Source organism: Epinephelus fuscoguttatus, linkage group LG23 (genome assembly GCF_011397635.1).
Source record: "Epinephelus fuscoguttatus linkage group LG23, E.fuscoguttatus.final_Chr_v1".
NCBI lineage: Eukaryota > Metazoa > Chordata > Actinopteri > Perciformes > Serranidae > Epinephelus > Epinephelus fuscoguttatus.
In genome coordinates this window covers 13,613,303-13,627,625 of record NC_064774.1, presented here as the reverse complement: position 1 = coordinate 13,627,625, position 14,323 = coordinate 13,613,303, and the positions used below count along the sequence as shown (strand labels likewise).

The following is a 14,323-nucleotide window of genomic DNA, read 5'->3' as shown; positions in this document are numbered from 1 at the left end:
TGGATAGGTCCAACAAACTGCGGACTTTCTCCTGGGTCTCAGGTGAGTTTTAAGCCATGTCATGATGTTTTTTCTAAACCTAAACAAATGCTTTTGTTGCCTAAATCTAACCATGTGGTTTTGTTATTTAAACCTAATGATGTGCTTTTGTTAGACAAGGGAATTATCCTAAAACATGTCGTGTTTTACCGATGTTGTAAGTTTATTTTGAAAAAGACTGTATGCATCTAACGAGCAGAAACTGTTTGAAAACAGAAGTGTACCTCGAAAAGACACAATGCATGTAACAAGCGGAAATTGACATGCTGTCCCGGATCGTCAAAAACAGATGCAGGAGGATACCTACCACGTCATATTTAAACATTAAAATCCACTGACAAGGCAGTGATATTTGATTATATGAGTATGAGTTGGGATGAGAACAAAGTGGTCTCTTGGGACTGTTTACTGGCTCAGTGTCAGATATTAGTTGCTGCAGCTGTGTTCGCTCATGCTAACTGGGCAGATGTTGAACTGACTGATTCTGTGTAATGGCAGCAACAGAAAGTTTGCTGATCCTTTCCACCAGTAAAGAGGATTAGTATCCAATGAGTGGGGGGATTGCCTCTCATATACAGTCGCCCTGGTGTCGTCATACGACTCCAGTCTGGGCAACAGCAGACTCTGTTGTCTCATTACCCCCCCCCCCCCAACAGTAACAGTATATATATTTTATAGTATATTGTATTTAATATACTTAATATACTAATATTTGTTACTGTTTAACTGTTGAAAATTGTTATTGTCATTGTCATACAGTAAATGCTGATTGCACAATGTAATGGCCTTAGAATAATGAAAACATTGGTGTTTAGATTGGTTCCCTATAAGCCTTGCTTCACCATGCAATTCTATCTGCCACCAGGTATGATCTGACGGGAAAACAATGGCACAATTTCCAACACAAAGGAAGTGCTGCAAGCATTGTGCAACCAAAATAGGAGGAGGATAACACTTGTGTTTTCCTTGGTAGCTATTGGTGGTTATCCTCAGTTACCAAAGAAAATCAGTGTAGGTTCTTTGCAATTACTATCCTCAGTAGCAAAAATGGCACACAGTCTTTCCACTTTAACTATAATTAACTGAATATGCACTATTTTTAACAATAAATAACTATCATAAACTATTAGTGTCTGCTTGCTTTAATGAAAATTAAATCAAAACTAATCAAGGGCAATTCTAATAATTATGTTAAAGCCTTTGCAACACTTTAAAGTTAATAGCAAACAAAATTAGTTGTAACCTTATTAAAGTACTTTGCAAATGCACAGAACAGGGTCATGTATAACTTGAGACTAGATGTATTAAAAACTGTAAATAAGTCGGTACTTGCTCCTGCAGTTCCTTGGACAGCATACTAAGACACTGAGGGGACTAAGTCGTGCCTCATACATTTTTAATGCAACCACCCGCAGTACCCTGAACAGCCGGTCAGTGATGCTTTGCGGTGTGGAGCATGAAGGTTATGAAATCTTAAAGGGACAGTTCACCCCAAGATCAAAGATACACATTTTTCCTCCTACCTGTAGTGCTGTTTATCAATCAAGAATGTTTTGGTGTGAGCAGCCAAGTGTTATTGTCCATAGAGATGTCTGCCTTCTCACACAGCAATGCCTCTTTACAGAGACCATGATCCGGTTACTCAGGATAGTCCAGACCTTGTTATGAGCAGTTTAATGAGGGAATTTCTTTATTTCTACATAACAGCAACTACAAACTGTATTAACGCGCAGAGGGAAACATGCATCTACTGCTAGCTCTCCTAGCACCACTGAGATATCCACTCACAACTCACACTAAAACAATCTAGATTGATCAACAGCACTACATGTAAGAGGAAAAATATGTATTTTGGATTTGGGGTTGAACTGTCCCTTTAAGAGATCAACTATAACCTGCACACTAAGAATATGAAATGTCCCTTGTGGGTTGTGGTAGGCAGAGAGGGGCCTCCGGGAAGGATGATTCGACAAGCATACAGGCCAGGGCGAACTAGGGGTTTAGGTTGAACTGGATTGTGGGGGTTAAAGTCTACTGGTAGAAATGTACACCTATGTACCTGGCTCCTCATAACTAAAACCCAGAGGGACAAGAGGAGGGACTTGACCAAAATTATAACCAAAACCAGCATTTGTTCAAGAAAAACAAACGTTGATGTACTATTAGAGTTTGTATTGCATTGTGTTGGCATTGGAATTTATGGCTATATCAAAATTTGCAGAAAAATATGAATAAATCTCCTACTTTGATAAATGAAGTGGCTGGACCAGCTTTTACCCATGTGAGTATTAAGTAATTAAAAGAAATTTCCACCTATTTTAAAGCTTGCAATGACTAATTTTTTTGGCTACTCCGGGGCAACGCAAAAAGTTGAGAAAACAACACTGACATATTATTTTACATAGTCACTTGATACATTATTATAGTAAAAAAGTAGATGAAAGCTATTTTAGGTGATATTTAAGAACAAAACATTGAAAAACTACCTTGGGCTTAATTTATTGGATTTGACTGTATGTTCAAAATGTGCTCTGTGCTTTGTCTTGTAGTGGTGCTTCACATTGAAGCTTTTAATAATCGCCATAGTCTCAGGGCACATGATGAGACATACTGGTTTTTGAGCAGTTCATGGGAAGAATGAACATGTAAGAGCCTGTCCATTCTTGAATAAAACCTCAGTGTTTTTCTCTGAGTTATTTCTTCGACTCGTGTCTCTCATCTCATCTCTCTTGTGTATGTGTGTCTCACTCACTCGAGTCACAATGCTTATTTGAATGCACTGATTTGATTGGTTGAGTAGCATCACATGAGATTATTTAACACATTCAGATGAGTGAGTTTTCAGGCCACTAAACCAGTGCTACAATGCTGCACTCATTAAAAGAGAAATGTTCTTTCAAATGTAATAGCTCTCAATAGTTTTCAGTTATCGGTTATCAGTTATCGGTATGGGTCCAAACAGGGTAGTATCTCGGGATGGAGCCGGACAGCAGGTAAACGAGAAGGACATAATTGGTCATTTTGCCAACAAGAGCGATGGCATCCCGCCTTGTCCCCCCTTAAATTGCCTACTGATTACATTAGTGTGATAAAGCCCAGCTCAGACCAAAGATTCATGATGAGATGAAACCGTTTTAGTACGTTGCAGAGAAAAGCTGCAGCGGTGTGAACTGGCCGTCTGAGCTGATGGTGTTACATGCAACTCAGCTGGTTAAATCACTGGCGGCTGGTTTAAGAACAGCCGTCAGCCAACTGGCTTGTAGTGAAGTCTGCTGGTCAAGTCAAAATGACCACAGACAGCATGTTCGCTTGCTGCGGCAGGTGCTCTGCCAAAATGACGTCTATCATGACCACAAAGTGCAGTATGCAACTGCTGTTAGCATTTTCTCAAGAAGCACTTTTGCACAGTGGCAACATTCAATATCTTGCAATTAGAAACTTTGCTATTTTAATAACCACACCACTGCCACAACATATGTTGCTCTTTACAGATGCTGCACATGGGGTTTGTGTGTGCGTCCATTATGGACTAGGGAATGAAAAATAAACAAAAGTGAAAAACTGAACTAACAGGGTTGATGAGGGAATTAGGCCTGCCTTTGTTCTCATTTTGGCGAGCCTCTCTTTGCCTCTCTCAGCTCCAGCTCCCGCACACCAGCAGACATCTCCCGGTAGAAAATAACTGAGTTGACAATTGCAAATATAAACAAACAAACACACATCAGGCACATGCAGGCTGCTTCAGGATGGGGTGGCTGTTCAAAATGTACTGTAAAGAATAGTTTGCTTTATCTTTGGTAGAACAGACCTGATAGCCGTGCATTTTTTTTACAAATCCATGATTTGGATTCTGCTGAGGGTTGAATCGATAAATAAACACAACACACACTCAGGACACACTGCGTCATACCTACACATACACACACTGCTTTCACAGACAGGAAAGTAACATCCAGATACATAATACCTTCTGACATGCCTCTTGGTTGAAATTTTTTCGGGACACTGAAAAATGATAGTAGCTGAAACACACAGACACCCACAGCAGTTGTTCTAGTTTGGGAAGGACATCGGAGGACATAAAGGGGGTGACTAGGCGAGTGCTCCCTAGGAGGGGTTGTTTCCATGGCAACCTGGCCTGAGTGCGTGCGTGCGTGCGTGTGTGGTTGCGTGGGCGTGTGCTTGGTGTGCATGTGTTTTGTGAATCCCTGCCATGTTGTGTATATATGTGGGATCCTCGCTCTTATCCTGCTGCTGTCCTCCTGCTAACCCTGGTTTATCTGTCGGGTTATGTAAGTGCGCGACACACTGTCAGAGCCAGCAGACCACACACAAAGCCCTGCAAAGCTCTCCCAGGCTGACAGTGTCCCAGCTCTCCCATCAGTCGGCACAGCCTGGACCAGCGTTACACCCTGGAGTGACCTTATGATGCCAGCTGAGGTCGTGTCAGAGTTAGAGGGTTTTTTAAATTCCAAACTCAAAAAGTCAAATTGAGCCCAGGGAGAACATTTACGCTGACTGGAGTCTGCACATTCAAGTACAAAGAAATAGGAGGACTTAGGGATGCACCAATTTTGAAATTCTGGGCCAATACCAATGTTCAATAACAACAATTTGGCCGTTAGCCAATACCGATGTTTTTAAAGTCATTTGGACCTAAATTGCACTACCTTTGCATCATAGTTCCCTCTCTAATATCTATTTTATATTCCTGTAAAAACATTGACAAATTTCTCTTTTAAACAGTTATATTTATTCTCACCGAAAACTACATCTGACAAGATTGCAATGAACACATGATGAGAATGTTAGAATTTACCTTTGCCCAACACTCTATGGCCTTTAGTCTCGAGCTTTGCTTTTTAGTCTGAGCAAAATTAATGTGACACAAGAGAAAAACATGGGCCATGTTCAGCCAATAAACTGGTGCATCCCTGGTAGGACTACAACTCAAGACGTCTCAGAAACTTGTTAAGTCACTCATGTGTGACTGTCGTGCCGCTGTCAAAACAGGTGCTCATACACGTTTCCAAGAAGGCTAAAACCCCCTCATAGGTTTAGTGAGTGGCTGGTTCAACAGTTAATGATATGATCTGCCTGAGCAGCTAAATGTGCAGTGATTTCTGATTTTAATCTATTAGAAGTACCCACAGATTGTATAAGAATAAGGGATGTAGCAACCATGACACCACCCACTGGTTTGTGGACTTCTTAAGTTCGGCATTTTAGCTGTCACCACCTTGAACTTTTGGAACCAGAAGTGATCATATTTGGATAAGAGGGTGAGGTTGTGAAGGAGCGAGGGATGGATCTGACTCATGGACTGTGGTGATGCCTTACAGACGGCCTGGGACCCTTAATTATGTGTAACTTTAAGCATTAATAAAAATGTAAATGGGTGAGGTATATAAAATCCCCCCGCACAGGTGTCATAAATGTTTTAAAGTAGCTATAGAGACCAAAACTGTTTTTTGTGCCAGGCTGTAAACATGTTTAGTTCTGCTGTAAAGTTGGGCATTTTAACATGGGGTCTATGGGGACTGACCTGCAGTTTTTGGTACTTCCGTGTTGGCTTTTCAGCTGCAGAGGCTGCCACTTGGTGTGACCTTAACTTGTTAGTTGCATGATGAAGTTACTGTTTTTAAAGATTAAGACATTTTATGTATGATGACATCAGGAAGTCAAACAATATATAAAAAGGTGCTCAGCCCACTCTCAAATGAGGAATGGGACATTGTTTTTTCTTCACACAGTTTAAAGTGCTACATCGGCTACACTATAGCCCTGTATGTGACAGGTATAAACGGACCCCAGCCACCATCCTGGTTATCCTTTTTGACACCATTTTCAAGGCTTTAGGCTGTAATATTTTGCTCTCTCCTAAGATTGGTATTTTTGGTATATTGTTAGTTCCAGATGGTTCAAATATCCCTGCTCACTTACAGAAGGCTATTGTCCTTTCCTCCCAATCACCAAGACGCTCACTTCTATTCAAATGGAAGGATGTAATCCCTCCATCACACAGCCAATTGATCAAAGGTGTGATGCAAAATATCAAGCTGGAAAAAAATCAGATGCACCCTCAGCGCCTCCATGAAGAGATTTTACAAGACCTGGGACCCACTGATAAACTATGTGACTATGACCTGAGCCTCATTACTTTGTATCTGGTTGGGTGACAGGGGCAAAAATAATGCTGTATGAAAGTGAAAATTTGACGTTACTATTGTCTTACCTGCTGCGAGAAAAGTCCACCCCTCCTGAGGAATAAACATTGCCCGAGGATGAACAGTCACCACTTCTTCCTCCTTTCCTGAGGGGACCAAACACAGACCCCTGAGAAACACCTCAATGCAAAGTGCATGCAACTTTAAATGAGCAAATATATTACAATAGCCTCTGGTAACTTGCTTGCAAATTTAGTTTATTTTGTGGAGTAAAAGAAAACTATAGCCAGTTTCCGACAAATGTGTTTGTAGTGAACATACATTTAGACAATTTGAATGAGTTTCCTTGGCCAAACAGAGTCTAATTCAAGAAGAATCCACATTACGTGTGATTAAAATACTGTTTCAGGTCTAATCAACATTTACAACTATTATAGTACCATCTATTGTTTTATGTTAGTATATAAATGGCCTTTTTAAATGTATTCTCATCACTATTATGAACTGAAAGTTCACAAAAATTAACAAAATGTTACATAAAAAAAAATTCTCTTGGGTTAAAGTATACTTGAACATTCATAAAATAAAGAAAGATAGGATTTAGTAAATAATCGCAACTTGTGTGCCATGTATGACCATACACTGAAAGCCATAGAAACACTTCTCAAATGCCTTCGTAATTGTACCATGCTCTATCACTTCTCAATTCTGTTATTAGTGACGCTGGTTAGGGGCCATGCATGGCAGAAATAAATTGAATCGACCTTCCATAAATGAGCAGAGCATCTCATCATGTAGCATATGGACGTCTTTCACAGCACATTTCAAAACTAATTTATTGACCAAACATATAGCATAACACAGTCATTTGGATCCAATATCCTGTGTGTATATTTGACAGAGAGAAGCCACACAGAAACGCAGACAGTGAGCAGCTGTGGACTTAGAGGAGCAATAAAAGGAGCTAACACTGACATCTGATTTAATGAGAAGTTAAGTTATGAAGCCGCAGCGCCCCATTTAGAGGCAAATCAGAATCCAATCAGGATCAGTCTATCACTGCACTCTCTTCAATAGAGGAGCTGGACTGAAGTGCTGACTTTAGTGTGGGAGAAATGATGGGTAACAATGAACCATTGCATCCCACGTCAGCATGAAGAAAATATAACTGCAGCAGGACATGCACACACACAAGCACATACATGCTGGCACTGAAAATGTGGCCTCACACACACACATATGATCACTGTAATCAGTTGTGACTGGGGCTTCACCTCTCACCTCAAGACACAAAGCGGTTACTGACACAGGAAGACAAATGGAGAGAAGAGGAATACTGATGGAGTGAGAGAAGGGATGATATGAGGGATGTGGCAGGGGCAGGATTTGATGACAAGGAGCTTTGGGAATCTGAGTAAGTGAGGAGCAGAGGTGCTGATGTTAGCACCTATGAATCACTCAGAGAGAGAAAGAAACACAGAAACATGGAGGAGGCAAGGGACAGAAATAGAGCTATAATGCTGAATGTGGCTCCACCGGCTGTGACTGACAGCAGAGTCAGTGTGGCCTGGCCGTGCCAACAGATGGATGCACTTGTTTTGATGTTTTATTCATGTGCAAATGGAGAAATTTTTTTCTGTCCTGTGGTTGGTATCCACTGCCAGCCAGCTAATCTGGTAACCCTGGAGCAGACAAGTATTAAACTGGAGCCCTCCAGATAAGTGATGACCTCCGAAAACCACGACCAGGCATCCTCATTAGAGGCTGATCATTTGTCAAGAGGTGTCTGCGCAGTGGCAGGCAAAAACCTATGATATCATAGTTGTACTGACCAACAGTTTGGAGTATGAATAAGTGAAAATCTAATGCTCACTGCAGTGATTTATGAGTAAACATGCTGAAATTACTTTGAAATCTACAGGCAGTTTAAATCAATATTGACCCTATTCTTTGCCTGAACTAGAGCACTGCATAATTTTGTAATCTTAGGTCTAGGGTTGCAGCAGTATACCATGAAATTATATACCATGGTATGAAAATTTACAGTTATCATACCGTGTAAGCATCTCCTTTCCTCCTCAGCTGCCTGTCATACTTATATAATAATAATTACAATAATAATTGTATAATATCATGAAACCGTGGTGGTGGTGGTTTAACAACAATTTTTTTGAGTTTAAGCCTTCAGTGGAAACACGTGCTTCGGTTCAAGCGTTGTGGTCTCCAGTGACAACTAACTAGAATTTTAACTCTCTGGTGCAGACTTTTGTCTGCCCCTTCTGGAAGTGAGAATACAGTGCAAAAACACTGTCAACACATGCTTTTGTACGCCGACCAGACGGCACACAGCCAGTAGCTCCTCATAGCAGTATTGTGCATGTAATTGTGAAGTACAACAAAAAGTGCAAAATGCTCGAAATCAAAGTAGTGGCGAGACAAAATATATCAGTGACTGGCTGAGTACATTGCAGGTTGCTCTATTTTTGGCTATTTTTTGTCATTTTATTTTGCTTATTTAATAGTTCAGTGTGAAGGATTTAGTGGCATCAAAAGGTGAGGTTGCAGAACTGAAACCTCTCCTGTGTACCAAGCGTGTAGGAGAACAAGGGTGGCTGACGTGAAAATGCAAAAGGTGATATCCAGATCCAGACTTTGATTTTTCCATTCTGGGCTACTGTAGAGACAACATGGCGGACTCTGTGGGAAAGGACCCGCTCCTTATGTAGATGCAAATGGTTCATTCTAAGGCGGAATTTATACTTCTGCATTGAATCAACACCGTAATCTACACCGTAGCCTGACGTGAACCTCCCCAGAAATGTAACTACACTTTGTGGTGACGCAGACCTCCTGTCTATTTCTGTAAGCTGAAACCATTTCCCTCAGTGGAAAAAAACCTTTTATTTACTTTAATTTCACAGATAAAAAAAAACAATAAATTGTGAAGACAACAAAGCCTCAAAAATAGCATTTTAAGTCTTGTGTGTGATTTATCCTGGCTTTATATGAGCAGAGGAAATCTCTGCTCGTTGCTAGGCTAATTTATACAATGTAAATTGCCATAGGCTTGTGCTAATAAAGTTAGCATGTTGTATTTGTTTGGAAAACATGTTTAGTATAAGACAGTTGTTTCATCTGTGAACTTTGTGAGTTGTAACGGAGCCAAATTATGTACCGTTACCTTTGTTAAATGTTGCTGTTGTCCCTGGTTTTATATGAGAAGAGGAAAAATTCGCTAGCTGCTAGGCTAATTTATACAATGTAAAATGCCATAGGCTTGTGCTAAAAACATTAGCACGTTGTATTTGTGGGGAAAATGTGTCCAGATAAAGACAAGTGTTTGTCTGTGAATTCTGCGAGTTATAGTGAAGCTGATTTGTGTGCTTGTGTTTGAAATTGTCTCTATTAAGCCATGTTTAATGTGTGTTTAATGTGTGTTTTGAATCAACTAAACTTTACAGCAGTTCACAGAAACCTCCGCCATCTACTAGTGTTTTTGAGGTGTAACTGCTGAGTGACACAGACACACCACCGCACATGTATAAATGCTCACGATGGTGTAGGCTACATGCATAGGCACAAGTATAAGTCCCGCTTAAGGGAACAAAAATACAGTTCTTAGTTTCAGGTGATTATACACATTAACAATATACAGGGCTCAACAATAAGGATTGCCCGATTGCCCGGGGCAAGTAAAACTCAAGGTCGGGCATGTAAACTAACAACTCACTTGCCCGATCGGGCAAGCTGCTAAAAATAGTAAAAGTTAGTAACTAATTGATAAAATAAATGTATTTTAAAACGTGCTCCTTCTGCTCTGATGCAGCGGTCTCTCTGCCTGAAGTCACAGGCACAGCTGTGTAACAATGTCCTGCCCACAGCCCCCATTGATATTATTTTGCACGACGGACGCTTCATATAATAACATAACAACATACTATTTATGGTGTTATGTCATTGTGTCATTTCTGTCTCTACATGGTCACGCGTTAACAATTCTCCTCTGCTCTCTGTATCGTGCACGGCGGAGTTCCGCCACACACACAGGTGAGCATGCTAGAGCGGCTCGGGACGTATTTTCCTGACCAAACCTGACCCCAAGCCCGGTGCAGTTTGTCAGCTGACAAAGTTATTGTTATGGACACTGTGTAAATAACCATCAGACTGCTGTTACGCTCAGACAAACACGCTGTACTCCGAGCAGCGTAGCACAGCACTCATGCTGAGCTTGTGTTGCGTTCAGGCGTTGTCACGTAAATAACAACTTCAAGCACTTAAATAGGTCATAGCACAAAACAGCAGCATGTCAAGTGACTTTTTACTTTTATCATATTCAATACAATTGTATGTTCCTAAATCTTGAGACTCCTCATATGTAAGCTAGACAGACATTTCACCTGCTCATGACTGTGCAGACATGTACTGTATGTACTTAGTCCTAAAGAGCCCTTCTGGTGCCAGTAGATACATAGAAACATCCCAGTAGGCTGTGCTTTGCAAGCATACGAAAAAGTTTCACGCATGTGAAAATTATTTTTCATGCGTGTGCTTCACCTCCGCTGCTACAACTCCATCCTAGGGGAAACACTACTGTGTGCGTTTTGTGCAACAGGTGGATGTGGTAGTCTACTGGTAGAGTAGAGAGAGAGAGCTAAGTAGCGTTGAAGTAGAGCAGGGCAGAGAGATGGAAGCAAAGTATATTAAACCCGGTGTTAATACAGCAGAACTGGAGAGAGGGGTGAAAAATAAATAGAGGTGGGCATGGGCGCAAAATTATAGACGGAGAATGATTGACACATTTTTCACTTTAAGCCCTGACACTGTCATATTTGTGTAGGAATTAAGCTACAATACATGACATATGTTGTTTTAATTAATAAATACAGTGTGAATAAAGATTACATAACATAAAAATAACTGCAGTCTTTGTTAATTGATAGCCGCTTAAATTAAACAATTTTTATAGGGCAAGTAAAAACTGACTTTGGGCAAGTAGATCTCTGACCAACTTGCCCGACCAGGCAAGTGAAAAAAAAAACCTTAGCGTTGAACCCTGATATAGTTATGAACATTACGTACTGTTTCTGCCAATAGATGCCATTAAATCCTACACACTGGACTTGTTATGAATTGCAATTTTGTCATAATATAACTGATGCAGATCTCAAACAACCAAAATGAAGAGTCAGGCTGTTTTCCTAAAGTGTCTGTGTGGCAGTTTTTATCAAATAATGACTGTGTGCAACAAGGGCGAGACGAGGTAATTAAAATTTTATTCCAAGGGAGAAGAGATGACAAGAAGACAGGCGGTGGCAACAGAGAAGGAGTGATGGGAATATAACCAAAACTAAGATTGCTAAATTGATGCTTGTGTCCATATGGATAATGTCCTCCCCCAAGCTGTCTTGGAGAACACATTCTTTTCATGAAAGTAAACAGAGATATTACACTGCAGATTAAAGAAAGGTTTGGTACTGATGTTACATACGTGATCAATTAAGAGCAGCTGTTCATTTTCTCAGTTGTTTCAAAACTGGCTCTTTAACAACGTACAGACTATAAAAAGGCCACGCTCACAGTGAATCCTGCCACTTCCCATTTGCTTTTGATAATTTTCCATCCACCATCTTTTTCTGTTCTCATCAAACTGACATAAGCTTATATCAAGAGAAGAGAAAACAACTTCCAGTTCTATTTTAAACACAATAGGCCCTACTTAATCTGGTTTAATCCAGCTTTAAGTGCCATTTTCCCGTCTGAAAATGTTTAGGTGTCGAGGCAGAACTGGTAAAAGGAAAACGTTTCATTTTTTGATCTTGTATAATCATGCGGGGCTGAATAGGCTAAATGTAAAATATTTTCATGTTATAAGCTTACTGTGCAATTTTAAATATCATCCTAAAATGAAATAGATGCAACATAAACAAACTATATACCAGAAGCCCCGGTGCAGTTCAGATAAACACACATATGGAGGAGACACTTTTAGTGACTGGCCCTTTACTGCTGTGGACTTTCACCATCCTCATAAAGCCTCTTTACTAGCTCACTGCTCATCAGTTTTTGTATGCCCTGAGAGATGTCTCCCTCACCCACACATACACACACACACAAGCACACGCACCTCGACATTTATCACTGCCTCGTTCTCTAGAACGTGTGGGAGGTGTGTGTATTAATGAGTGTGTGTGTGCCTTACCTTGGATGTACTGCTTCTTGGTGATTTGAAGTGGCTGTCTTGGCAGGGCCTGGAAGTTCTAGTTTGGGAGAAAACACACTGTGTAAGCCTGCTGGAGTTCACTATTGCCCTGTACGGTGTGTAGTTACAGACAGTTGTACTGTAACAGTGTCTCATTAGTCTGTGGAAGTGGGTCTTCCTGTTGTCAACATAGTGATTTGTAGAGATAAATTATTCCCCACTGTGTGGAAACCTACATAAACTAATATAGCTCCACACAGAGGAGAAAGGTCGGCTGTATATATCTACAGCCACTCCTAGCATGCTCCTGTGAGGCTGTAATGAAGGCATGGAAGAGGAGATGGAGGTGGCATTCACTTGTGTGTGCTATAATAAGATGATGTCATCCCTTCCCACTTTAAAATGAGGCTGGTTGGAGTGCCTCCAAATAGCTACTTTTTCATAATGAAATATTACTGATGACTTCTTCTGTATAATTTTAATTTCTATAGCAATCAGCACATCGTCTGTATCTAGCCATTCCTATGTAGCAGTCAGGAACGTTTCACCTGAAAGGACACACACCTGTACGGGGAAATTGTTGGCTGCACCTCAAATTTCTATTTTTGTATATTTTATTTTCTAAGGCCGTCACTTTTTATTTGTGGAAAATGTCAGTTTTAGCATGTAGTTGAGGATTAGGATACATGGACTGTATAAATTTCAACGAATAACATCACTTTCCATGTGTTTGGACCAAGTGACAGTCCTACTGTTTCCATGAGTGTAGTGTACCAGGTTTGAAGCAGTTGGTAACTTTTATGAAAATTACTTTTTTTGTCATATTTGCTGAAACTGTCACTACATTCCGAAAGAGCATGAGACAGATAGTCTGTGGAAAAAAAATCATGTCACTCCTCCTTTTTTCTACTGCCTCTAATGTCATTCACTAGGATCAATCAGAGCCGAGGAATCTCTAATGAAGCTGTCAATCATGTCACTCACTGCTCATGAACTGCGGTCAAACTGTCAAACTAGACAGCACTGATGAAATATGAATCATGATTCTGTGACTGCATTGTCTACTTTTTGCCTCAAAAGCTTTCAGAAACAACTGGTCCAGCCATGGGGTTCAGATGTCTTCTTAGTGAAGGTCCACAGATTTAAATATATTCAGCATCATACTTGTGTTTGGCCATGTTGTTGAGCTAGTTTGCTGTCTCTGTCAAGACATAACTCACTCTACAGCAGGAAACACATTGGTCAGTGAATACAGACGCCATTTACTGGAAGGAAGAGCTGGCTCATCTTTCTCCGTAAGCTTAGGTCTTTTAATGTGTGCACTGACATGCTGCATATGTTGTATCCAATCGGTGGTGGCAAGTGCACTCCTGTACGCCATACACTGTTGGGGAGGCAGTATGACGGACAAGAACAGGAAACAGCTGAACAAGCTGATTAAGAAGGCAGGTTCAGGACTTGGCAGGGGCTTGGATTCAGTGGGGACTGTGGTGTGTGGACGTACACAGAGCAAGGTGCAGACCATCCTCGGGGAATGCAGCAGCCACCCTCTCCACAACACCATGGCAGGACAGAGAAGCAGTTACAGTGATCGCTGCGTTGCAGGACTGAACGCTTTAGGAGATCCTTCATGCCCACAGACTCTTTAACACCTCAATCAGTGGAAGTGGCTCATGGCTGTGAATGGTGGGGATAATGTCTCGTAAAAAGCTGGCCAGCAACATCAGTAGACTCAGCAGATTTTCACATCTACGCACAACACTGTGAATATATCAGTAGTCGCTGGTTGTTTGAGGTGTTGGTGGCTGGTTGGAAATTTTGACACATCACCCAACCCTACACTGTAGGCTAGATAATTTCACGCATACTACGCTGACCACTAGCAGCTCAGCTTTTAGGATTATTTTCTTTTTTTACA

General features: G+C 40.9%; 1 protein-coding gene across 1 annotated transcript in view; it reads right to left on the bottom strand.

The window, feature by feature from the left end:
* poln (polymerase (DNA directed) nu) overlaps positions 1–14,323 on the bottom strand; it is a 67,909-nt gene that overhangs the window by 29,825 nt on the left and 23,761 nt on the right. Inside the window, exons 8-9 of the mRNA XM_049569213.1 lie at positions 12,406–12,463; positions 6,275–6,352 (exon numbers count right to left, since the gene is read on the bottom strand). Coding sequence (XP_049425170.1) covers positions 6,275–6,352; positions 12,406–12,463 — 136 coding nt within the window. The remainder of the gene's footprint in view (positions 1–6,274; positions 6,353–12,405; positions 12,464–14,323) is intronic.